General features: G+C 51.3%; 1 protein-coding gene across 2 annotated transcripts in view; it reads right to left on the bottom strand.

Annotated features, from left to right (window-relative positions):
- Positions 1-22,848, bottom strand: part of ATP9A (ATPase phospholipid transporting 9A (putative)) — a 129,473-nt gene extending 106,625 nt beyond the window's left edge. The window contains exon 1 of one of the 2 annotated variants that reach the window (XM_043553659.1): positions 22,719-22,848. In XM_043553659.1, coding sequence (XP_043409594.1) covers positions 22,719-22,786 — 68 coding nt within the window. In that variant the 5' untranslated portion in view covers positions 22,787-22,848. Of the gene's footprint in view, positions 1-5,671; positions 6,030-22,718 lie in introns of those variants that run through there. The other variant, XM_043553660.1, reaches the window with a different exon arrangement.
- Between the last annotated feature and the right edge of the window lie 4,216 nt (positions 22,849-27,064).

Below are 27,064 nucleotides of genomic sequence, written 5' to 3'. Positions count from 1 at the left end.
CCTGAGCCCAAATCAAGACCCTTGGGCTTACCAGACAGAGCCACCCAGGCGCCCCTACGTAAACTGTAAAAGATAACTTTGTAGTATTATCATAAATGGAAAACCAGTATCACTCCCCATAAACACAAGGTAAACATCAAATATCAACACAATGAAAAGCAAACAATGTTACTAAATTCAAACTGGATGCAGGGGCTCTGAGCCTCCAGCCACTTCTCCCAGTTATAACGCAGAGACAAGCAAGTGCCGGCTCCTAAAAAGTGGGCCCCCACGGGCTTAGAAACATTGAAGGAAAACTGAAAAAGGAAGGAAGTACCCTACTGCATGTCTCAACGTGATTTAGTTCCTGTCCATGAATTGCGTGGACCTTTTCACTGCTGTACCTACGTATCTGCCTGCCCTTATTTGGGGAACTACTGTCCCACGGTAGAAGCTTTGGGCTTGGTGGCAAATTTATAAGCCACCACATCCCCACCGCCCCCCAACCCCCACCCCATTCCAAACAGAAGAGATGGCAGCCAGGCTCCTTCTCAACATCTGCGTTTATACCTGTGACTCTCACTACCCCTGGAGGCTGCCACCACACCCCATCGGTCTAGAGCACGGACCACAGTCCCCTGGAGGCCCCAGAGGGGCAGCTGCCTGGTGCTGGTTGTGGCCGCCACCACCCTGGCGTCCTGGATTGCTGCTACTGTTTCCTAACACCAAACCAGGCTGTCTGTCACTTGCCATGACGAAGTAACTCCTACGTCCCTAGGGCGAGGGGTTACAAGACAGGATTCATTAAGAATGAGAAATTACTGGAGAGACTACAGAAGAAGTAACGGGTGAGAGCCACAGCTTGGAAACAGCAGGCCCATAAGGGGTAGAGTAGGAAACGGCAGCTTTGAAGTCAGACGGACTTGGGTGCAAAGCCCAGCCCAGCCCAGCTCCACGCTGGCTGTGTGGCTTGGGTCTCCTCATTTTCTGTGATCCCCACTCTTTCTCTCTATGAAATGACAGTAAGACTTGCCTTGCTGAATTACTAGGATTCAGGACTTTATATATGAAAGGGATAGGACAATACCCAGCACATGACAGGCATTCCATTAACGGTACATATATGTTATTTCTCTTAAGTTACCTTTCCAGATTAAAAAAGAAAGAAAGAAAAGAAAACGTGAAACAGTGTTTTTACCTGTTGGCAGCAACAGCTATTCGACTAGGTTAAGATGTAAGGCTACAAATGGTTTAGTTCACACTGCTTTTAGCTTAGACCATTTAAACAAAGGAAACCTAAAGTAAATTTTTCTTACGATCTGACTAAAACAGACGGAGGTCTTGCTGGAGGACAGCCCGCTGACCAGACGTCAGGTGGTTTCACACAATCTGGCCGAAAGGCAAGGGAAAAGCCAAGATCACAGAGGGAAGCGCCAAGGGAACAATGTTTCTGGAAAAGTAACTACTGTAACAAGGAGCTGCGACCCGAAGAAATGAACATCTCAGCTCTGGGTGTAACCGCAATCCGTGGGCACTCAGTAAATATTTGCTGAATTGCCTGCACGGTGTTGCTGAACTTTCCTAAAGCCAGAGTCTGGGAAGTTGTAGTCTCTGTGTTGACACCAGGAAGATCCCGGAAAAATGTAAAGAAGGGGGCGCCTGGGTAGCTCAGTTAGTTGGGCGTCCGACTCCAGCTCAGGTCACGATGTTGCGAGTTAGTGGGTTCGAGCCCCGCGTCGGGCTCTGTGCTGACAGCTCAGAGCCTGGAGCCTGTTTCGGATTCTGTGTCTCCCTCTCTCTCTGCCCGTCCCCCGTTCACGCTGTCTCGCTCGCTCGCTCTCTCTCAAAATTATATAAAATTTTTAAAAAGATTTTTAAAAAAGAATGTAAAGAAGATTAAAAGCAATACGGAGTTGGCTAACTTGACAATAATTACATTAAAAATAGATAAATAAATAAAAGCCGTATGGAAAAAACAGTCTACAGCGATGGTTCTCCACAGGGTGGGAGGAGTGGGGATTTGCCCCGTGCCCGGGGGACACGTGGCCATGTCTGGAGACCCGTTTGGTCACAACTGCAGGTGCAGGGAGGTACTCCTGGCATCTAGCGGGTACAATGCACAGGACAGCCCCACACAGAGGACCGCCCAGCCCCAAATGCCAATAGTCCTGAGTCTGAGAACCCTGGCCTGGAGCAGCACTGCCTGGTACATTTCTGCAATGGTGGAAATGTTCTCTCGAGCCACATGTGGCTGTTGAGAGCTCACAATGTGACGTTTACAGTTTATTCCATTAATTAATTTAAACAGCCACATAGGTCTGTGCATAGCATGCTGGACAACAGGACTGGAAGAACGGAACTCAAGCTGTTAATAAGCACAGATGCCTGGGGAGTGGGTGCTAGAAGGCATGGAAAGGAAGGTACGAGGGAAATTTTTGCTCTGTGTTCTAAAAACATCTAGGAGGCTTTTTTTTTTTTTTTTAACTAGGACAATATAAACTCTGAAGTCAGGGATACCTGGCTGGCTCAGTTGGTAAAGCATGTGACTCTTGATCCGGTGTGATGAGTCTGAGCCCCATGTTGGGTGTAGAGATTACTTAAAAAAAAATAAAATCTTGGGGCGCCTGGGTGGCTCAGTCGGTTGAGCATCCGACTTCGGCTCGGGTCATGATCTCACAGCTTGTGGGTTCAAGCCCCACACTGAGTCCTGTGCCGACAGCTGGGAGCCTGGAGCCTGCTCCGGATTCTGTGTCTCCCTCGCTCTCTGCCCCTCCCCCGCTCACGCTCACGCACACACGCTCTCTCTCTCTCAAAAATAAATAAATGTTAAACATTTTTAAATAAATTAAATCTTTAAAAACTAAAAATAAAAATAAAATCTTAAATCAGAAAGAATGCATAAAAGGAAGCTAGTTCCCTGAAGCCTGACTGTATCTCTGACCATAGCAATGGCCGTATCAAAGGAAGGAAAACCGGCTGGAGGAAAAATTGGGTCGTATCAAAGGAAAAGGCCAAGTCAATGTGGCAATTTCTCTCTAAACAGAAACAGATCCTCTGATCTAGCAAGCCCACCTGGAGGGGTGTATCATATAGGGGTTCTAGCATGGGTGAACATCAGGAAAGACACAAGGATGCTCACAGCCGCAAGAAAGCAAAACCCTGGAAATGAACAAATGCCCATCAGAGAGGAACCACCGTGCGATGGACCGGCAACAATCAAAGAGTGAGGCTGATGCACACACTGACCAGGGAAGACCCAAGTGATGAAGGGGAGGGGAAAAAACCTACAGCAAAAGATACGCAATTTATTATGCCTTACTTTGATCAAAATAGCATAGTAATATATAATGGGGAAAGAATACTGAGAAACAAATACACACACACACACACACACACACACACACACACACACACCAGCCTGCTGACTCCGGCTCTCTTGGGAGAAGGGGGCAGTCACGGGTGGGGGCATCTGTCGCCGTCCCTAGTTCGCCGACCCTGGAAGTCTTTCCCTGCTGGTGCCCTCCTGCTCAGGAGTGCAGGACACCTCTCACAAAAGTGTGACTCATGCTGCATCCTGCCCCCACCATGAGTCAATCATCGTGGACTCAAGTCCAAGCCTGTCACCTTTCATCCCAGGTCCTCGGTTATCAAGCCACTGACTACAGCCAAAGCAAGTGAGCTCAGAACTCTGCTGTACTTCTCTCCAACTTCCAACCCCTCTGCAAGACTCATTCACATCAGATGTCCTTGGGCAACCCGTTCTCCCCCTCCTACGTATCCTTCAAAACCCAACTCCGCGCTCTTCACAGAGAGAAGAGAAAGCAGCTCTGTTCTCCCTTACGCTTCACCTGCCTGGAAAACTCAAACCTACAGACGCCCAGCGGGCAACATACAGTAATAAATGAAGAAAAATAAACACGGGGTCCAGTGGGACAGGGCACACTGCAGAGCCATGAGGTGTGGGAAGGGAGTGGCCATCCTACCTTGACCAAGATACACCCTCACACAAGCCTAACACGACAGACTGTAAGATTCTTCACAACCAAGACAAAAAGCACAGATTTTGAAGCCCAAACCCTCGGTTTTTAAACGTTGGTAACTGATGCAATGTTTAAATATTATGCAAAACTAAAACCACACAGAGGTATCAGTTTTTACTTAGCATAACTAAAATCAAAAAGCTTAATAACACCTGTGTTGGTCAGGATGGGCAAATGGACACTTCTACTGCTGGGGGAGGGGGGTGGGTCCAAATCAGTAGAACCTTGAGGGAGGGTAACCTAGCAACAGCTCTCAAAATTACAAATTTACATTCTCTTTGACTCAGTGATTCTCCTTTGAGATATTCCAGACGTCCTACCATGGCCACAAAGCCTTATGTTCAACGCCATTCACCATAACGCTCTAGCAATAACAAACCATTAGAAATAACCTAGACGTCCACCAGTGATAGACTGGTTAAAAAAAAAAAAAGTGTGGTAAGTCTGCTCAATGAAATCCTTTAGAGCCATTTCTTTAAAAAGGGAAGGAAAAAGCTTTTTATGCACCTGCTACGGAACAGGCCCAGTGTGTACTGTTAAGTAGAAGAAATACATCGTACTGTGCAACATATGCGAACAGCTGCATAAAGAAGGTAAAACTCTGTGTGTGTGTGTGTGTGTGTGTGTGTGTGTGTGTAAATAGATAAATGCAAAACACATGGGCCTTTTTGGGAGAAATGGTTGAAGATTCTCTAGAAGGACACAGAAGAAATTGGACAGTGGGTGCCTCAGGAGGGGTACAGGGTGGCTAAAGTGGCGGGGGAAGGTGGAGGGAGACTGAGTCAGCAATGGACACACTTCCGTACCTTTTAAACGGTGAAGTTAATTTGCAAACAGTACAAAAAACCCCACCCTGCGGCCCACGCAGCACGCAGCTCTCCCTCCGCAGCTTCGGATCTGGGCCGCAGCCCGGGGGTCGGACACCAGAGCCCTGGTGACAGTGCTCCTCTCACACCCCAGACCTGGTACACAGAAGGCGCTCAGGGCCTCTGCGTGGATGCAGGGAGGGGTGGCCCCTGGGCCTCAGCACCCAGAGACCTTCCGCCTTAACCTCCTGCGTCTGCACTTTGTCGGGCTATTTGCTCGCAGGTTCTACCACGGGGCTGGGGCGCCAGCACAGCCCCGGTCCCTCGAGCCTCGCCAGGGTGGCTCCGGGCGGGAGAGGAGGAAACGCAGCCCCAAGCCCTGCAGTCCATGAGGGCAGGCCCAGCCGCCGGTGCAGCTGCCCTCCGAGCCAGCACTCTAGCCCCCCGGCGTCCGGGGATCTCGCCCCACGGTAGGATCTGAGCGCCGCCTCTGAACGGGGAGGAGGGGGGAGCGGGGGGACGACAGCGCCCTGGGGAGGAGCCCCGTGATGGGGACACAGCAGGAGCACGCATCGAGGGTCCCCGCGCCTGCCCCGGCCGCCTGGCTCCTCCCTCCGAGCTCGCTCAGCCTGCGAGGGTCCCCGCGCCTGCCCCGGCCGCCTGGCTCCTCCCTCCGAGCTCGCTCAGCCTGCGCCGCGGCCGCCACTGCCCCGCCCCTCGCCCTTCCACCTGCCAGGCGCTCGGGAGGGGGAGGGGGGGGGTCTCGCCCTTTGGGACGCGGGCTCCCTCCCCACCCCCAAACCGCGCGGCCCTACCCACACGCTCGCTTTCGGGAGGGGAACTCACTTGCCCAAGGCCATGGGGCCAGGGAGGGAGCCCGAACCCGCACCGGGACAGCCCGGCTCGAATCCGCGCTCGCAACCCCTCAGGATGCCGCGCAACCAACCCGCGGGCCGCTGTCGCCTCGGCCGGGGCCCCTTTCCTTCCCGGACTCTGGCTCCCGGCCCCGCCCCGGCTCCCGCGGGACGTGAGCAGCCACGGCACCGCCGCGCCTGGGGCGTGGCTCTGGCGCTGCCGCAGCCCCGGGAAGGCCAGGGGGAGGCGGCCAAGGGCGCGGGCTCGCGAACCGCCGGAGCGCACCACTCCGGCCCCCTACCCGGAGGTCGCCTCTGGCCGCAGGCGGCGGAGCGGCGGAGGGTCGGGCACAGTGACGGCCCAGGTGGGGAAGGGCACCCGCCCGCCCGGTGGCGCGCGCGGCCACGCCTTTTCCGTTACTGCGGCAGGGGGATGCCAGCCCGGGCCCCCAGAGGCCTGTGCCGCACACCTCCCTCCGCTCTTTGCAGGGAAGCCAGACGTCCCTGCCCTTGGCCCCGGGGTCTCCGCACAGCTTTGCCCGGAGCCACTGTACGCACGGGAAGAGTTTCTCGTATTCAACAAAAATGTGCCCGGTGCTCCCAAAGGTAGCAAACTGAGGCTTGGCGTGTGAGGAGCGTCTCAACCACCCAGGGGCTGCTTCTGCCCCCCACCCGTCCCACACATCAAGAAACATAAACAGTAAATCTGTGGTTTCATTTTTTTCATTACTTTTTCAAAGTTTTTGACACTTTTTTTTTTTTTTTTTTGAGAGAGAGTGTGCATGCACACACGAGTGAAGGAGGTGCAGAGCGAGGGACAGAGAGAGAATCCGATTCAGGCTTCACGCTGTCAGCACAGAGCGGGAAGGGGGGCCCAAACCCATGACCCGTGAGATCGTGACCTGAGCTGAAATCAAGAGCCAGACACTTAACCAACTGGGCAAGCCGCGAGCTCCTGTCTTTCTTTTTTTAAACCTTCCCAATCTCACTGGCACCCACTGGACAAAAGGCAAAATGAAAACGGTGGTGGGTGAAGAAGGCCATCACCTGATCCCGACCCTGGAACACAGGGCAACTCTGGCTCTCACAGGGCACAACATGGCAGAGCCCTTCCAGAAAACCCCTTAGTAAAACACAGTTACAGCCCCTGGACATGTGGTCATATGTTCCATTTAACCCAGTGACCTGGAGAGTCTAGCCTATTAAAATGTTCTGTTCCTTCCTTCCTTCCTTCCTTCCTTCCTTCCTTCCTTCCTTCCTTCCTTTCTTCTTTCTTTTTCTTTCTTTCTTTCTTTCTTTCTTTCTTTCTTTCTTTCAGTTGATTTATTTTAAGGGGCACCTGGGTGGCTCAGTCGTTAAGGGTCCAGCTCTTGATTTCAGCTCAGGTCATGATCTCTTGGTTCATGAGTTCGAGGCCTGCACTGGGCTTTTGCAGTGAGAGTCCACTTGGGATTCTCTGTCTCCCTCTCTCTCTGCTTCTCTCTCTCTCAAATAAATAAATAAACATTAAAAGAACAACAACAACAGAAACTGTGCCTGGGGCAGAGTAGCTGCTCACAAATACCCAGTGAACAAACAGCAATCCTCTGAAATGTGCAAAACTCACTGCTGAGTTTCCGGTTTTCCTCCGGGGCAGTAAGCACTGCTGTTTTGAGAGTCACCTTGCAGACTGAGCTCATCCCGACCCAGACAAGTCACTTCTCAAGCCCAGGGGTCTGTGCCTCCCACAGCTTTCCCTTTATGTGTCTTTGGGGAGCCTCTGGTTCAAGGGCCAGCATTCAGAATGAAAACATTTAAAAAGTAACACCAGGGGAGCCTGGGTGGTTCAGTTGGTGGAGTGTCTGTTGATTTCAGCTCAGGTCATGATCCCGGGGTCATGGGATCCAGCCCTGCCTCTGGCTCTGTGCTGAGTTTGGAGCCTGCTTAAGATTCTCTTTCTTCCCGCCGCCCTCCCCCAAAAAAATTTTAAAAATGTATTTTAAAAAAGTGAAACTAAAATAAGAAACAACTTGTGAAAATAAAGGGTGCTGGTTAAAGCAAATTAGCCACAGCTACTCAAAGAAACAGCATGTTGCCATTAAAAAGGTAACTTACAAAGTACCTCCTGAGACAGAAAAAAACAGTAGGAAGCAAAAACATGGGTTATCATTCGTAGAACACTGTACACACAGAAACAAGGCAGGGAGAAAACAGCGCATCGTAGGTGTTGGTGTTATGGGCAGTTGTCTTTGAAGGGAAAGCCAACACCCGTGTTCTACCCCTCTCTGCTCTGTAATTGTTCTTTAAAAAAATTTTTTTTCAACGTTTATTTATTTTTGGGACAGAGAGAGACAGAGCATGAACAGGCAAGGGGCAGAGAGAGAGGGAGACACAGAATCGGAAACAGGCTCCAGGCTCCGAGCCATCAGCCCAGAGCCCGACGCGGGGCTCGAACTCACGGACCGCGAGATCGTGACCCGGCCGAAGTCGGACGCCCAACCGACCGCGCCACCCGAGCGCCCCTGTAATTGTTCTAAAAGAAAATAAATTTTATATATTTTTTACCCTTCTCTTGTAACGTTAAAACCACTTAAGAAGGTGTTTGGTCGGAGAGGAAAGCCACCACGAGGGGACCATTTTGCCAAGTTTGGGCTCAGGGTTACCATGGCTTGGCTAACCTCTAAGTTTACAGCTTACCCTCGGATCGAGAAAAGGCGGCCCGTCTCAGATGAACCATAGAAGACACACTTCTTGCGACAGCACTACTCTCACGAGGATGGCTGAAATGAAGGAGACAGACGGGACCAGTGCCAGCGCCCAGAACTCTCCCGGCCGGAGAAGCCCAAATTAATACAAACACTTTGGAAAACTACACGCAAATACACCCTAGGGCCCAGCAAAGCCACATAATACATGTACCGACAGGTATGTTTGAGCGCTATTCCCGACAGGCAAAACTGGAAATGACCCAAACGTCATCAAGAGATGAAGCGGGTGCCGGGGTGGCTCAGTCTGTTGAGCCTCCGACTTTGGCTCAGGTCACGATCTTGTGGTTCCAGGGCTCGAGCCCCACACTGGCTGGCTCGCTGCTGTCAGCACGGAGCCCGCTTTGGATCCTCCGTCCCCTCTCTCTCTGCCCCCGCCCCACTTGCATTCCCTCTCCCTCTCAAAAAATAAATATAATTTTTTTTTTTAAAAAGAGGTGGATAGGGGCGCCTGGGTGGTGCAGTCGGTTAAGCGTCCGACTTCAGCCAGGTCACGATCTCGCGGCCCGTGAGTTCGAGCCCCGCGTCAGGCTCTGGGCTGATGGCTCGGAGCCTGGAGCCTGTTTTCGATTCTGTGTCTCCCTCTCTCTCTGCCCCTCCCCCGTTCATGCTCTGTCTCTCTCTGTCCCAAAAATAAATAAATGTTGAAAAAAAAATTTTTTTTTAAATAATAATAAAAAAATAAAAAGAGGTGGATAGAGAGATCATGATACAGTCACACAAATGACTACATACAGAGCAACAGGGATGAACAAATTACAATACGCGTGCGACGTGGTTGAATGATGGAGCATGGGGCAGGAGAAGCCAGGCACGAGGGGGCATGTGCCACATGACTGCATCTACGGAAAGTTCAAAGCCAGGGAAAACCCATCCCTACACGACGAAGTCAGGACACAGGGTAAGGTGCGGGAGGAGGCAGCATGAGAGGGCTCCCGTGGCGACAGCCTGTTCTCCGGCTGGCTACAGGAGGGTGTTCACTTTATGAAAATTCACGGAGCTGTGCATGATTTGCACACTTTTCTGTGTGTTAATGTGCATGTATGTATGCATATTTATGCATAATTTTTATGCATGTAGTATGCATAATCAGCTTAGTTAGGGGGGAAAGAACCCTGCCAGGTAGTACAAGCCGTCTTACGTGTTTACTACCTGGTTGTGTGATTTATCAGGACACGAGGGTGTCATTCCTTGTATGAGAGCCCCCAGGTGCCTCTAGTTCGGGGAGAAGAACGAGAGGGAGGATAGTGGCAGGGAGGAGGGAGTTCTCCCGTTTTACAGTTGCACTTTTATGGGGACTGACTATATAAAAGCTTTAAAAAGCATCCAGAATCGGATTATTTCCTTTTGCGGGGTGAGTGTAGATATTTTAGAAATGGATATTCTGCACTCTCCCCCCCCCCCCCATTAGCACGAACATGTCTCATACAGAGAGGGCAAGAAAGAAAATAAGAGGGGCGCCTGGGGGGCTCCATCGGTTGGGCGTCTGACTCTTGATTCCGGCTCAGGTCATGATCTCCCAGTTCATGGGATCGAGCCCCACGTCGGACTCTGCACTGACAATACCCAGGGCTACCAGCCTGCTTGGGATTCTCGATCTCCCTCTGCCCCTTCCCCCGCCCAAATAAATACATAAACATTAAAAAGAAAAACAAAATAAGAATCAACATGTAACTCTGGAAACAGATACTATGTTTCTCAAGAATTCATAGCTATTGGGGTAATTTGAAGTTTCTAGAATTTTCCTCTGCAACCAGCCTTCACAAGTAACAGTGGAATTCACACACGCTCATCTCCAAATTACTGAAGTCTCACAAACCTGCAATCCTTTCCCCCTCAACGATAATCACCTGCTCAGAATAGGTATTACAGAAAAAGTCAAAGAGCAGAAGTCATCAAGACGGGTCACAAGCTGCAATTTGCTGCCTACGTTCAAATTAAAATGAGCCTTTTAAAATCACGGAAAGGAAGTCTTTGTCATTCTAAGCCGGTACCATTCTAAAAGGAAAAAACCCTCCGTTCCTCAGTCTCCCCATCTGTAAAGTAGGGTTGTCCGGAGAAAGAGGATGATCCACTTAAAGCTCTAGAACAGTGCCGGGCACCTGATAAGCACGGAGTAGTGGTGAGCAACTATTATAACTCTCATCAAATTAATCTCGCACAATCTATGCAACATGAGCTAACAACAAACCACGCAAAGCACAACATGGGTGTGTGACAGGCTCCTGGGAACTCTTTTAAGCAAAAGGAAGAGGCGGGGGGGGGGGGGGGGGGGGTCAGGTCAGCTCAGGTCCACGTGACTTTGCAATGTGCTTATACAGAGCTCTTGAGACCGGACTCTATAAAGGAAATTCCTCACGAACTCATCATCAATTTAGAACGAAGGCTTATTACTAACAGCAAGGTACTTGACACCACACTTGCCAAGATGGCCATAAATGAGGTGCTCCCTGTATGAATCTGCTTGGGCGGCCATCACAAAATACCACAGGCAGGGTGGCTTAAGCAGAAATTTATTTTCTCACGGTTCTGGAGGCTACAAGTCCAAGGTCAAGGTGTGGGCAGCTCTGGTTTCTGCTGGGGCCTCTCCCCGCGGCTTGACGACGGCCGCCCTGCTCCTGTGTCCTCGAGTCGTCTCTTCCTCTCACCCCCTGGCCTCTCTCTGTGCGTCCTGATCTCCGCTTCTCATAAGGACCCAGTCATACCGGAATAGGGCCCACCCTAAAGGCCTCTCGCCTTAACTTCATGATGTCTTTTTAAAGGCTCCATCTGCAAAGAGAGGGGTCATGATCTGAGGTACTGGGGGTTAAGGGCTCAGCATAGGACTGTGTGAAGGGATGCACCGCAGCCCCTAACACCTCCCAGTCTCTTCCGACCGCCCAAGGCTTCATAGTCACTATCAGAAAGCTGAACTCCTAGTGGAGTAGGACAGTCCAAACACGAACTTCTTGCCTAACAGGTTTTTCTTGAGAGAGAGAGAGAGAGAGAGAGAGAGAGAGAGAGGGAGGCAGCCTTTGAAGGACAATAGGGACCTGGCCATGCACGGGGAATATTCATTCCATTAGTCCAGTGGCTCCTAACAGGTGTGGTTCTGCCCACTCACGCCCCGCCCCCCGCAGCACACAGGGACACTTGGTAACGTCTGGAGACATCTTCAGTTGTCACAACCGGGTGGATGGTGCTGCGGGCATCCAGCGGGCGAGGCCAGGACTGCTGTCACACTCTTACGAGGAGCAGGACAGCCCCCGCAGCAGAGAATTAGCCAACCCCAACCGTCAGTAGTGCTGAGCTGAGAACCCCTGAGGGCCAACCTGGCCAGGTCTGACTTCACCCTGTGTCACAGCAGATGGCCCGGTGGAGGGGGGGGGAGACCCTGCCGGGCCCTGTCGTATGGGGACAGCGCAGTCCCCGTCCACACTGCTCCCTCCTCAGGGCGGCCAGCCAGCAGCCTCCCCCTCCTGGCTTTCAGCAAATGCCACAGAGATCTCGCTGTGGTGACAACAGCACCCGGCCACCCTTCCACTTCCCACAGGGAGCCTCTCCTTCCCCAGGACCCCTTCCAACTGCCTCTCCCATAACCCCCTCAAACTGTTTGTACAATGAGAGAAGCAACAACGGGATCCCCAATCGATGTGGTAAAGTAACCGCGGTTTAAAAATCACGTTTTTAAAGAAAGAAATCATGTTTTTCACGGGTAACATGGCAAAAAAAAAAAAAGCTCAATCTCTTAACAAAATCAGATTATCCCACCTCCTCCCCCTTACAGCGATATATTTTTAGACTAAAAGCAAGATTTTAGCATAGGCGGCCAATTCCTAAAGGTCAGACGTGGCTGGGAGGGGGGCGCATCTACAAACCTCATGAACTTTGAGTTCATACTTTTCTTAAAGCCAATTCTCTGCTTTTTTCTTGTAAACGTACTCCAAAAGGAAACTCCCTATCCCAACTGCAAAAACAAAGCAAGTATCACTTGGCACAAAGAGAAAGAACCGTGAAAATAATTGCTAGCCTTTGAGTCTCTGGCCACGAGCCACCCAAAGTGATCTTTGGCGACGTTTCTCCATCAATCTTTCCAAGTCACACAAATGAAAGAAAACAGACATTAGCGTTGAGAAATCAGCACTGTTCTAGTTCTGTAGGTGAGAGGCCTCGATAAGAACATGACGAATAGTCTTTTTCTTTGGAAACTAAACCAAATTCCACTCGCTGTCATAAGTGAAGCTGGAGACAACACGCCATGTCCATTCCCAAAGGTGGCCCCAAAATATGGCCAGAGCGAAGTCAGAACCTTCATCGTTTGCATCTGGGTTACGATCCTAAAAGAAAGTTCTATCCTGAGGAGTAACCACCCCAAGTCCAACGACAGATGGGTCGGTGCCTCACCTCCCCCTTCCAACTTGTTGCATGGGTGCCTTAGGTCAAGGTCAAATGGCCATGCTCCTTCCTTGGGACTGGCTGGCACGCAGGGCCTCCAGTCGCCGGCCTGTCTCAGGAAAGCCCCCCCACCGCCCCACCCCAGCCCAAAGCATGGCTCCGGTATCCACCCGTACCCTTCAGCATCCGTGCCTGGGTACGTGATTCCACATCCCCTGGTGTTACTGCCTGCGGTGGCACCTGACCGGGTCCCGGGCAGGGACTCCGTAACAGGAAGTGGATGGCACTAGGGCAGCTGGGCTGGCTGGCGGAGGACACGGAGGGCGCTTTCCAATGGGCCGCTGCCAAGGCCTGTTCTGACTGTTCGCATCCAAGGGGGCCAAGAGCTGTTTACGCAACTCTCCACTCCGCCATGGAGAGGGGAGGGGCGGAGCTCTGCGGATGTCACCGATCAGCACAGCCTCGTCCTCATCCTGCCCCTGACACACCCCCATACGCTGTGTACCTAACACCACCTCCGCCGTGTCAGAAGGACCCTGAACACGTACACGCGCCTACGTACATTCGATCCTCGTTATGTGTGCTTTCTGTATTTGCAAATTCACCTACTGCCTGAAAGTCATAACCTCAAAGTCAATACTCGCAGCATCGCTGTGGTCACTCACGGACAGGTGCGGAGTGGTAAAAACACCTGTATCACCTCACGCGGCTTCCCCAGCTGAGGTCAAACAAGGCAACGCCGCTGCCTTCCTGTCTCAGCTCTCCTACTGTAAGCACGTGTCCTGTTCACGGCCTATTTAGTGCTTTCCTTTCTGTACTGGAGCCTTTTGTTCATGACATCACTACGGCCCCCAAGCATAAGGCTGGCCTGCTGTCCAGTCCCCTGACAACAGGAAGCTTGTGAGCTGCAGTGCTGTTGGTCAGGAGTTCAACGTTAATGAATCAACAATGCATGTTAAATAGTGGCTGGAAACCAAAATATCCCTTTACCACAAGGTAAACCGTGACCAGAGGCTTGCGGGAAACTGACCCTGTACCTCCCCTAGGAGCAATGATTCGGTACCCGTTAATTCGGGGTTGGCAGAAACCCTGAATGACTTTCTGAAACACAATCACCGTGAATAACAAGAATCAACTAAGCTATAAACCTAATACCCCCTCCATTATGTCAAAAGAGAAAGGGCACTGGAACCCCGCAAATTAGATTAGAAGGGGCAGCTTCAGACCTTCCAGCTCAGTGAATGTATCTATAAGAAGACCTCCTGGGGCACCTGGATGGCTAAGGTGGCTAAGCATCTGACTTCGGCTCAGGTCATGATGTCACATTTCATGGGTTCAAGCCCTGCGTTGGGCTCTATGCTCACAGCTCAGAGCCTGGAGCCTGCTTCGGATTCCGTGTCTCCCTCCCTCTCTCTCTGCCCCTCCACCGCTCACGCTCTGTCTCCGTCTCTCAAAAATGAATAAACGTTTAAAAAATTAAAAAAAAAAACAAGAACTCCCTACATTGGCATTAATTGTTTTCATTCACATAAACAGTGAAAAACCCACGTTACTGACGGATCTGGTCCTGGCACGATGCCGAGGACCGCCGCAAAGACGCACTCGGCCAGCCACAGCCCTGTCTTTAGGCTAAGTAATGCGAGGTCTGAGATGGCTTCCAGCGGCGGCCAGTCTCTGGCCTGCGGGCATTTTCCAGCTGGAGTTCTCACTCAAGAAGACCTTCTACCAAGACCCAGAAGGAAGAGGAGGTGATGTCAGCCAGTACAAGCGTCCCCATGAGGCTCTGGGAGAAGAACACTTTCTGATGCTCATGATGCTACTCTGTGCGCATGATGCCTCATCATCCAGGCGCCCTTCCTGGGTCCCCAACTTACAAAACAGGAAGCTGAAGCGCAGAGGGGAGAAGACAGTCGCCCGGAATAATACAAGCAATAAAATGGCAAAACTGGTCTGTGTGACCCTGGAATCCAGACTCTTAACTGCAAATCGACAAGGCCAGCAGCCTGTCCGTCTACAGGGGTGCCTGACTGACACTCAGTCGGTTGAGCGTCCAACTTCTGGCTCAGGTCATGATCTCACGGTTCGTGAGTTCAAGCCCCACATCGGGCTCTGTGCTGTCAGCTCCGATCATGCTTCAGACCCTCTGTCCCCCTCTCTCTGCCCCTCCCCCCGCTCGCATTCTCTTTCTCAAAAACGAATAAACATTGAAAAGGTAAAAAATAAAAAAATATTTGAAGTACAGCCCACAATATTATCTTTATTCTTCTGGCACTTTTCAAAATGTGATATACATTTCTCTCTGATTTCTCCCCAATTCTCGGCCAGTGGCAAAAAACAAAAAGCAAAAGCAAAAACAAAAATCATTCAGTGTTACTAGAGGGAAAAATAACTGGGGAAAACCGCATCGAGGGGGCAGAGCTGACCCGACCAACACCTGCAGCCACCTGTCTCGCTGCTCTGGGAAACCCTCCCTTGCCATCTCTCAGATTCAGTCTCCTCTCTTTCAAGGACCCTTGTGATGATGACACCGGGGCCACCTGGCTAACCCAGGACAGTCTCCCCATCTCGAAATCATTAACTGAATCCCAATGGCAAAGCTCCTTTTGCCATGAAAGGTCACACGCTCACAGGTCCCGGGGGGCCACTATTCTGCCCACCACACCTTACATGCCATAACCTCTGGAACAATCCAGATTTCCTATGCTTTTATTCTTTTCCATTAAATGCTTGACTTCTTGCATTAATAGCATATCAAGGTTTTCCCATAAATCATCCACCAAAAAAACTCTTCACACGATCATGCGCCTTGTGTTTAAAGATGAAAACTACCTCACCTCCCAAGCCCGAGCACCTCCTAAGCTGCTGCCCTTCAGTGGAGGGAACGACACCAAGGCAGAGGGGCCCCAGGAGGCCTTCTCTTTGCCTGCGGCTCCCTTCTGCTACTCACACCCCAAACTCCCCACCCTCGCGCTCAAATCACGTGCTGAAGACTTGGTGCCACCAAGTGAAGATCTCTGAGCCACGAAGATCAGAAGAATGAGTAGGCAGCCATCTGGGAATGTCCAATAGACCTCTCCCTGCCTGGACCTTCTAGAAAAGGCATCCTCTCCTCGCCCCCAGGACAGCATAAATTGGAGATCAGCTTCAGGCATTCCCTTCTCTCAGAAAGGATTCACTGGGCACCTACTCTGTGCCAGGCTCTGGGTGATGGTGATTAAGTTGTCCCCAACTGGGGCCCAGGGTGTTCCCAGCTGAATGATCACATGAGCACATGTCACGCGGCAACTGTGAGAGAAAGAAAAGGAGCCAGTGCTCAGAGACGCTCCAAGTGGGATCTGATCTCTAGTCAGGAACATCAGGAAAGGCTCCCCTGAGGACGTCCAGTAAGGCTTAATGGAAGACTGAGCTTTGACTAGATGAAGAGAGGAGGGGACATTCCAGGCAGAGAACAGGAGGTGCAAAGGTCCTGTGTCAACTGAGCTCAACCCAACTTCTAAGGGCAAGGAGGTCCAAGACCAAATCTTGAGCAACTGCAACGTTTAATGGTCAAAGATGGGCAGGAGAACCCGACTCTCACAGAGGATATAGGAAACACCGACAACCTGTGTCTCTAAAACTCAGGGTACCGTAGCCAAACTATGGAGAAGGGCCAACTGTCCACCAACTGATGAATGGATAAAGAAGACGTGGTGTATATATATATATGTACAATGGAATATTAGCCACCAAAAAGAATGAAAACTTGCCATTTGCAATGACGTGGATGGAGCTAGCGTGTATTATGCTAAGCAAATTAAGTCAGTCGGATAAAGACAAATACCGTATGATTTCACTCCTGTGGAATTTAAGAAACAAAACAGATGAGCACACGGGAAGGGGAAAAAAAGAGAGGGAAACAAACCATAAGAGACTCTTCTCTTTTAAGTAGGCTCCATCCCTAGCACAGAGCCCAACATGGGGCTTGAACTCATGACCCTGAGATCACGACCTGAGCTGATCAGGTCAGATGCTTAACTGACTGAGCCACCCAAGAGACTCTCAAAGACAGAGAACAAACCGAGGTTGGTGGAGAGAGGTGGGTGGGGCTAGATGGTGATGGGTCTCAAGGAGGGCACTTGTGATGAGCACTCGGTGTCGTGCGTAAGTGATCAATCACTGAATTCTACTCTACTCCTGAAAGCAATATTGCACTGTGTGCTAACTAACTAGAATTTAAATTAAAAATTTGAAAAGAAAAAAAAAAAACTATACCAACTGCTGGCAAGAATATGGAGTACCTACAATTCCTAATTCTAAAATAGAATTGCTTTGGAAAAAAGTTGGCAGTTTTTGAATACAGTTTTTTTTTTTTAATTTAAAAAAAAATTTTTTTTTTAATTTTTGGGACAGAGACAGAGCATGAACGGGCGAGGGGCAGAGAGAGAGGGAGACACAGAATCGGAAACAGGCTCCAGGCTCTGAGCCATCAGCCCAGAGCCCGACGCGGGGCTCGAACTCACGGACCGCGAGATCGTGACCTGGCTGAAGTCGGATGCTCAACCGACTGCGCCACCCAGGCGTCCCTGAATACAGTTTTAAAAATAGAAGTAGGGGCGTCTGGGTGGCTCAGTCGGTTAGGCATCCGACTTCAGCTCAGGTCACAATCTCACAGTCCGTGAGTTCGAGCCCTTCGTCGGGCTCTGGGCTGATGGCCCAGAGCCTGGAGCCTGCTTCCGATTCTGTGTCTCCCTCTCTCTCTGCCCCTCCCCCATTCATGCTCTGTCTCTCTCTGTCTCAAAAATAAATGTTAAAAAAAATTTAAAAAAATACAAGTAAGTAAATAAATAGGGCTGCCTGGGTAGCTCAGTCGGTTAAGCGTCTGACTCTTGATTTTAGCTCAGGTCATGATCTCACAGTTCATGGGATCGATCCCCACATAAGGCTAACAGTTTGGAGCCTGCTTGGGATTCATTCATATTCTCTCTCTCTCTCTCTCTCTCTCTCTCTCTCTCTCCCACCCCCCACCCACTATCTCTCTCTCTCTCTCAAATAAATAAACTTAAAAAACAAGAATCAATCAATCAATCAATCAGTCTCAGGATAGACAGGGGGAATGAAAGCATATGTCCACACAGACACGTTTATATTCACTGCAGTATTGTTTATAATATGCAAAAACTGGAAATAACTCAAATGTCCACCTCGGTAAATAAACAAAAAGTGGCATATCCAGACAGACGAATTTGACTAAGCAATAAAAAAGTAACTTCAAAACTGTTGTGCTGAAAGAAACCAATCACAAAGACAACATACTGCATGATTCCTTTTAGATGAAATTTCCAAAAAATGCAAGCCTACGGAAACAGAAAGATCAGTGGGACTGAGCGTAAATGGGCATGAGGGACTTTGGGGGGATGGAAATGTTTGAAAACTGGACTGTGGTGAGGGCTGCACAAACTCTGCAACTTTAAGAAAAAAATCGATGAACCGTATATTTCCTATATAAATATTTTATGCTATGTAAAGTATGCCTCAAAGTTGTTTTTAAAAAAAATGTGGCAGAATATGAACCTAGTCAGCTCTTTCTAAGCCCAGTTCACATCTAAAACTTCCTAGTCCAAATACATCAAAAATGAAAGCATTCGCCTCCAGTCTGGTCACAAAACCTGAAGGCAAAGTCTTAGTTTAGCCACAGCACCTGCTCCCTGCCCTACACAGCACAACAGAGACTTTACATACCTGGTTGGACGTTTATGCAGAATCATTTCCCCAGATTTGATCAGAACAGAGTCATGAAATCCGTAATACTTGTTAAAAGTTTAATGTTTATTTATATTTGAGAGAGACAGAGAGACACAGCATGAGTGGGGGAGGGGCAGAGAGAGGGAGACACAGAATCCGAAGCGGGCTCCAGACTCCGAGCTGTCAGCACAGAGCCCGACGTGGGCCTTGAACTCACAGACTGCGAGATCATGACCTGAGCCGAAGTCGGATACTCAAGCAACTGAGCCACTCAGGTGCCCTCATAGTATTTTTAAATGTCCCCCCATCAAAGGAGCATTCTCAAGAGCCCCCGGTAGCAAACCTCCTACAAAGACCTGTTTATCACCATCAGCCCCAGCAAATACTAGGGTGTACTAAGTGCTTACTGTTCTAAACTTTACATGGATGAAATCTCTAAAACAACCCTCTGAGGTCTCCATAATTCTTGTCACTCCCACTTTACAGATGAAAACACTGAGACCCAGAGAGGTAAGATAATTTTCCCAAAGTCGAACGCGAGTTGTGATGGAGCCTGAGCTCAAACCAAGCTCTTCCCCTCTGGGACCCACGCTTCTACCAACCAACCTCTGGTGTTTCACCAAGAAGGGGACGTTCAGCTGGCAGCAAAGCGCGTGAAGTCAGACTATGGCTTCCAGCAATGCGCCGCACAGGCCGCGTTTCCTAACCCCCGCAAGGGTTTTCTCAGCATCGGGATGCGGTAACTTTCTTGGGAGAGAGAAAACAGCACTGGGGCCACAAGATGCCCTCAGCAAATAAAGTGCATGTCTTGGAAACATACCCTGAGTAACCCCAGCGTTAATTAAACTGTCTCCTGGGGCTCATGGCATCTATGTTTTGGGGTTTTGTTTTCTTTTTTAATTTTTTTTATGGGGGGGGGGGGGTGTAGAGAAAAGGAGAGACAGAATCCCAAGCAGGCTCCTTGCCATCCACACAGAGCCTGCTGCAGGGCTTGAACTCCTGAATCCTGAGATGTTGACCTGAGCAGAAATCAAGAGTCTGACACTCAGCTGGCTGTGCCACCTTGGTGCCCGTTTTGGGGTTTAACCATAAAAATCACCAACCATTTGGGGCGCCTGGCTGGCTCAGTCGGTTAAGCGTCTGACTTCGGCTCAGGTCACGATCTCATGGTTCGTGGGTTTCAAGGCCTGCATCGGGCTCTGTGCTGACAGCTCAGAGCCTGGAGCCTGCTTCACATTCTGTGTCTCCCTCTCTCTGCCCCTCCCCCACTCACACACTTGCACTATCAATAAACAGAATTTTTTAAAAAAATTTTAATAAATAGGGGCACCTGGGTGGCTCAGTCGGCTGAGCGATGGACTCTTGATTTCGGCTGGGGTCACAATCTCACAGTTCGTGAGTTTGAGCCCTGCATGGGACCCTGCTTGGAATTCTCTCTCTCTCTCTCTCTCTCTCTCTGCCCCTCCCCTGCTTGCTCTCCCTTTCTCTGTCTCTCAAAATAAATAAACATTAAAAAAAAAAAGTTAAAAAAAATAAAACAGGGCTATTTATGTCAAGTACCCAAGCAGAGAGCCTGACCATTCACATACAATTCCTGACTTCTGATGTTCCACTTCAGATTTTTCACTGTTACAATGGTACAAAATCAATATGCGTTTCATGTGAACTGTAGTTTGAATTGTAATCTCTTCCGGGAGGTGCAACCCTCTGCTGTGATGCTGGCCAGCAAGGAGCCCCAGCCGGCCAGGAAATCAGGAGGGTAAATACTGATACACTGACAACCATCCCACACCCATACAGCCACTCTGTCTTCTACTTTCAGTCCAGTAGTCAGTACATTACATAAGATAATCAACACTTTACTATCAAATAGGCTATTTATGCTACATGATTTTGCCCAACTGTAGGCTAATGTAAATGTTCTGAGTATGTTTACGGCAGGCTAAGCGATGCTACGATGTTGAGTAGGTTAGGTGTAGTAAATACATTTTCACCTTAAGGTATTTTCAACTTACAATAGGTTTATCGGGATGTAATCCCTTGGAAAGTAAAGAAACATCTATATTAGTTTCTTCTTTCTTTAACTCCTCTCCCCCATTATATTTCGGGGAGACTCTCCATCACTTTGCTTCCAAAAGTGTTTCCAAAACCCCGGCTTCCCACCTTGAGGTAGCTACTCCTAAAACTGCAAATTAAACACAGGAACATATATATACACAATTGCCTGGCTCTCCTGATACATGCTTTGAATATGAATCTGTGTCACTGTTTAGGAAATAAATTAGTTCCAAAGTGGCAAATTCTAAAAGGGGGTGTGATCTTCCATTCAAATACCAAACAGAAAAATTTTTAACTGTCTGCACCACTCCCTGTCAGCCCCCACGTTAACAGTGCATATTTCTATCATGGTTAATTATCACTTTTAAAGAATTATCTACATTTTCCTCTCATGCACTGCATCAGGAGTTCTCAACTATGACAGCATCCCAGACAAAATCATCTGGGAGCTTAAAAAAAAAAAAAAATAGAATAGATACCCCGGTCCCACTCCAGATTATTTCAAAGGTCTAAAACAGGGCAGGGGCAGTGGTTTGTTAAGCTCCCTGAGCGACTGCACACAGCCAGGGTCAGGAGGCCTGCACGGGTCAGACATGGCTTGTTTAATTTAATTCATCTTTGTATCCCAGTCGCCTGGCACCGCCCCTGCACACTGTAATCATCTCATAATTGCTTGAAACGCGAACATCTAGAGGACTCGAGTCCACTGAATACACAAATTCATGATTTACTGAGGCTGGATACTGCACGCATACGCTATCCAGGCATAGAGCTCAAGGATCATTCTTGCGCCTTGAGTAGTCAGGAATATAACGAGGGAGAACAGGGAAGGAAGGGAGGGAGCACTGTCTGGGAGCCCAATGATCCCGACTTCAATCTCCATTTTGCAGCGTCTTCCCGGCAGTCCTTAACCTCACTGCGCTCGGGTCCTCCTGTCTTACATCAACCGGGCCTCCGGAACATTCAAGGAAGACAGGGACAAAGACCGCACAAAATGGCAGCTAGCATCATGACTTTTTTTTTTTTTTTTAATTCCATGGACACCTGATGGAAGCAAGCAGCCCTAAGGGTTCCCCCTCTCCACCTCCGGCACGAAGCAACCGACTCCGCAGTAAGCCGCCGCCACAAGGAAATGCCCAGAGCCGACAGGATGTTAGGGGGCAGGGCGGGTCCAAGGCCGCAGCCCCGCCCAGCTGCCGGGCTCAGCCTTCAGGGGACGTCAGCCTCACCTGGGCAGCCTGGGAAAAAGCACCTTTCCAGCTCCCACCCACCCCCGCCCCCAAACTCCGATCGGAGGGCCTGGGAGGGGCCAGAGAATGTGCAATTTAACCAGCCCCCCCCCCCCCAACCCTTACCCCCAGGTAACTGTCGCGGGCGATGCCACAGAGTCCCTTACAACCTCAGCAAGACAGGACGGCTGGGCGGAAATCGGCAACCCGTCCGCTCGCTCTCCAGGAGGGAAACCCACGCCTAGGCGGCCTTGGGGTCGGCCGGGGCGGGAAAGGCCACAGCAGGTGGAACCCCCACCCGGGCCAGGGGACGCCTTCCCTCCAACTGTGGGGAGCCGGAGGTTCTCCGGTCGGCCAGGAGGAGCCCCGCCCGGCCTCCTGCGGCCGCCGGTTTCTGACCCACCCGGGGCCGGGAGGGGAAGGCGGCCGACCAGGGGCCGGGACCCCGAGGCGCTGATGCGGGACCCCCGTGGCGCGGGTCTGCGGCGAAGGCCGCGTCTCCCCCGCCCCAGTAAGCCCAGCACATCCGGGCTCCCGAGGGCTGTTCCAGGCGCGGAGCAGGGTTTGCTGGGGACCGAAGCGTAATCACAACAAGGATAATCAGGAAACAATAAAACGGTGGAAAGCCATGGCTGGTCCCAGTTCCGCGCGCGGGGCACGGCGCTGGGGCGGGCCGGGCTTCCCGGGGCTTCCAAGGAGAGCTGGGCCGGGGCGGAGGCAGCCGCGCGCTCGGGCCCCAGGGGGACGCGGTCGCGCAGGGGGGGCCCGGGCCGGAGCTGCAGCCGCGACGACCCGCCCGCCTCCCCCGCCGGCCGCGAGCTCATGGCGCCGGGCGCGGCCAAGCTGTCAGGCCCGGCCAGGCCGCCCCGGCCCGCGCGGACAAAGGCGGCCGGCGTCCCCGGGCCCCGCTCACCCGGCGCGGGGCCTGCTGTCCATCCGCTTCTTCTGGCGCACCGGCTGCAGCGGGATGTTGTCCGTCATGTCGCCCGCGCCGCCCGCCTTGGCCGCCGCGCCCCCCGCGCCGCCTGGGCCGCCGCCCGGTCCGGCCTCCGCGCCGCCGCCCGCCGGCGCCGCGCCGCCCCGGGGGAGGAGGCGGCGGCAGCGGGCGGGCCGGGCCCGCAGCGAGGGGGCGAGCTCGCGAGCGCCGGGCCACGCGCGGAGCCGCCCGCGCGGCCCGACCGACGGACACGGGCGCACCATGGGCCCGAGCTCCGCGCTGCGCCCGCTCGCCCCGCGCCTGCCACGGGGGGCGGCCGGCTGTGTCCGCGCCGCCGCCGCCGCAGTGTCCCCGCCCCCCGCCCGCGCCGCGCGCCCCCCACGCGCGCCCACCCGGCCGCGCGCCCACCCGGCCACGCGCCCCCCGCCCACGCCCCGCCGTGCGCGCGCGCGCCCGTCGTCCCCCCGCCCCCCCCCAGCAGCCAGCCGCGCCTCACCCGCAAACGCGCACCCCCGGCCGCGCTCCCCCCGCCCCACCGCAGGCACTTCCTCGCGTGCTCACGCCGGCACTGGCATGCACTTGCACACACGAGCCCCGCACACACACGCGCGCACTCTCACCCGCTCGCTCCCCGGCAACATGCCCATTCCCAACCGCACGAATGCACACCCCCCGCCTCACTGCCTGACATTCACCATCACACGGGCACGCCTTGCACACACACCCTGCCACCTCACTCCCCAGCATCCGACATTCGCAATCGCACACCTGCACACCCTACCACACTCAACGCCCGTTATTCCCCCTCGTCGGCCAATCCTGAATCTTAGGCCTCACACGTTTGTGCCCCAGAATCACAATGGCATAGGGACATACACCCCCACCTCACTCCACTTCCAGACTCCCTCCCCCACCATCCCTTACCACCACCCACCCTCACCCGCCCCCCTGGATCCCTGGGATTCACAATCACACACACGTGCACACACTCATTCTCACATTCCCTCAACTACCTCTGGGGCTTACACTTGTCCTCTCAGTCGCTCCAACACATTCAAGCGTGCTGAGAATCACACACACACACACACACACACACACACACGAATCCTCCCACCCAGACCTACGGCCACACTTACTTATACCCTCTCCCACAGTGTCGAGGATCCATTAGCTTTCAAGGACCTGTTAAATTTTGGGAACAGAAAGAAAACGAGTAGGGGTGATGGGAGGAAGGACAGGAGGGAAGGCTGGGGTAGGTTAAGAATCTGTAGGTAATGCGGCGTCTCGGTGGCTCAGTCGGTTAAGCGTCCGACTTCGGCTCAGGTCATGATCTCACGATTCTCAAGTTGGGGCCCCGGGTCGGTCTCTGTGCTGACAGCTCAGAGCCTGGAGCCTGCTTCGGATTCTGTGTCTCCCTCTCTCTCTCTGCCCCTCCTCAGCTTGCGCTCTCTCTCTCTCAAAAATAAATGCACAAAATTTTTTTAATCCGTGTGTGATTGAAGAGCCTCAAAACGTAAAACCCTATAAACTAACCTGCTGCAGCCAAAGCAAAGTTTAAAGTAGTGACACCTAATCTATTTCACGCGGAGTACGGGTGCCTTTTCATATGTCTGCTGTAAGGGTGGAGCCACCAAATATGTGTTTCTGGGACCCTGGCTGAGGAAGGGCAGATCCCCAACTAAGAAGTGTGACTTACCTCGGGCCACATGAAGCTCCTCATGAAAAGAAACATGCCTTTAGAATTGCGGCATTGCACCTTTCTCGGGGAGAATAGCACGGTTTGGCAAACAGACCTGGTCTCCCTTGCTTCCTGCTTTCTCCTGCGTCCACAACGGTGCTGGGCACGTGACACAGAGCACGATCAACAGTCAGCAAACGCTTGGGGGTTTTTGGGTTTTTGAGCTTATTTGTTTATTTTGAGAGAAAGAGAGAGAGAGACAGGGCACGCACACACAAATGTGCAAGTGTGGGAGGGGCAGAGAGAGAGAGAGAGGGAAAGAATCCCAAACGTGCCCTGTGCTGTCCCAACTTGGGGTTCCATCTCAGGAACAGCGAGATCACGACCTGAGCCGAAATCAAGCCAGGTGCTTCACCAAGCCACCCAGGCGCCCCATCAACGAACGCTTGTTGAGTGGAGGAAATGTAGGCCCCACCCCCTCCCGCATGCTCCCCGGAAGGGAAGTCTGCCTCAAGTCCCACCCAGTTCACACCCAGACCCCCTTCTCCACTCCACTACCACACAGACTAAGAGAAAAGGCCAGGGATTGTGACCACCTGTAGTCCGGTGTCCCCCCCACACACAGCTGGGGGGTCAATACACGTGAGCTTTGGTTTTCATCCTGTGCCTAAAACATGCACGGAGTTCCATATTTAATCCTCCCACGGTTCTGCCAGCTAGGCCTAAATCAAACCCATTTTGCAGGTGAGGAAACTGAAGCTCAGAGTGGCCCGCACAGAGCAACACGGTTAGGGAAGGAACGAGGCTGGGTTCCAGGGCCTTGCTTTTTCATGCTCTGGCAGGCCGGACAAAGGGCCTCCTGTGATCAGCTGAATCACAGTTATGACCCTTCCAGTTAGTAGGTATTTACCCCGATTCCGAACGTTCTCCAAGCTTCCTCTGGTTCTTGTGGAACCTTTGCGTGGCCGCCATCACCGGACCGTGCCCTCACTTTCTAAAATCTCGAGTAACATCCGAGTGACCGTCGTCAGAGATCCTGTATAACTTTCACCGCCTCCCCACTGCAGAGGCTGAGACCACTTACGAACTGCCAGACCTCAGTTTCCTCCTGCAAAACGGGGATAAGTACCAGCCTCATAGGATTGTTGGAAGGATTAAATGAGTTCGTCCTGAGTACAAGACAGTCGGAAGAGCGGCTACCCAGAGGAAGCGCTCTGTGAGGCTTGTTACAGAGCTGGAAAAGTTCAGTGCGTCACGGGAGCATAAAGCACAGAGCACAATGCGAGCACGTGGTTAACACTCCTAGAAGGTCAGCCATTCCAATCCTTCCACCCCCTACTGCCAGGGATATTTTTATTTTCCCCTAATTAAAGAGTGAGCAAAGTGGGATCATCCAGTCGTCTCTGGACAAAAAAGATCCTAGGTAGATATTTAAAATATAGTGTAGGGGTGCCTGTGTGGCTCAGTCGGTTAAACCTCCAGCTCTTGATTTTGGCTCAGGCCATGATCTCATGGTTCGTGAGTTCGAGCCCCTGCGTTGGGCTCTGCACTGACAGTGTGGCACCTGCCATGACTTCTCCCACTCTCTTTCTTTTCCTCCGCGGCTTGTGCTCTCTCCTTCTCTCAAAAAAAAAAAATAATAATAATAATAATAATCTTTAAAAAAAATATTGGAAACCAATTTGACAATAAATTTCATATATTGAAAAAAACATAAAAAAATAAAAACAACTAAAAATTTTAAAAAATAAAATAAAAAATAAAATGTAACTTAATTTATACACTATGTATTTAGTAGTTTGAGATTTACAGAAAATTGGAGCAGATAGCAGAAAGAGCTTCCTATACCCATCCCATATCCACCCCTCCCAACCCCAAACTCAGCAGTTTCCACATTATTAACATCTTGCATTAGTGGGGTACATCCAGGCGAATCTTATAACTTTTGTTTATCCTTTCTATTTTCTTTAGCGAATATGTATCACTTTTATAATGTTTTTTTTTTAATTTTTTTTCAACGTTTATTTATTTTTGGGACAGAGAGAGACAGAGCATGAACGGGGGAGGGGCAGAGAGAGAGGGAGACACAGAATCGGCAACAGGCTCCAGGCTCTGAGCCATCAGCCCAGAGCCCGACGCGGGGCTCGAACTCCCGGACCGCGAGATCGTGACCTGGCTGAAGTCGGACGCTTAACCGACTGCGCCACCCAGGCGCCCCTATAATGTTTTTAAATAAATAATTTTTTTAAAAGACCACAGAGCCTCCTCTGAGTCTCCAGAGGTGGTAACATTTTCATATGAAAAGAGAGGGGTGTGGGAATCAGCTGGTGTAGCCACTCTGGAAAACAGATGGAGGTTCCTCAAAAAATCAAAAATAGAACCACCCCATGACCCAGCAGTTGCACTACTAGGCATTTATCCACGGGTGTGCTGTTTCGAAGGGGCACATGCACCCCATGTTTATAGCAGCATGATCAACAGTAGCCAAAGTATGGAAAGAGCCCAGATGTCTATGGATGGATAAATGGATAAAGAAGATGTGGTCTATATATCCAATGGAGTATTACTCGGCAATCAAAGGGAATGAAATCTTGCCATTTGCAACTACGTGGATGGAACTGGAGGGTATTATGGTAAGCGAAAT

The sequence above is a fragment of the Prionailurus bengalensis genome, chromosome A3 (genome assembly GCF_016509475.1).
Source record: "Prionailurus bengalensis isolate Pbe53 chromosome A3, Fcat_Pben_1.1_paternal_pri, whole genome shotgun sequence".
Lineage (NCBI taxonomy): Eukaryota > Metazoa > Chordata > Mammalia > Carnivora > Felidae > Prionailurus > Prionailurus bengalensis.
The sequence above is the reverse complement of the archived record's forward strand: the minus strand, read 5'-3'. Positions and strand labels throughout refer to the sequence as shown.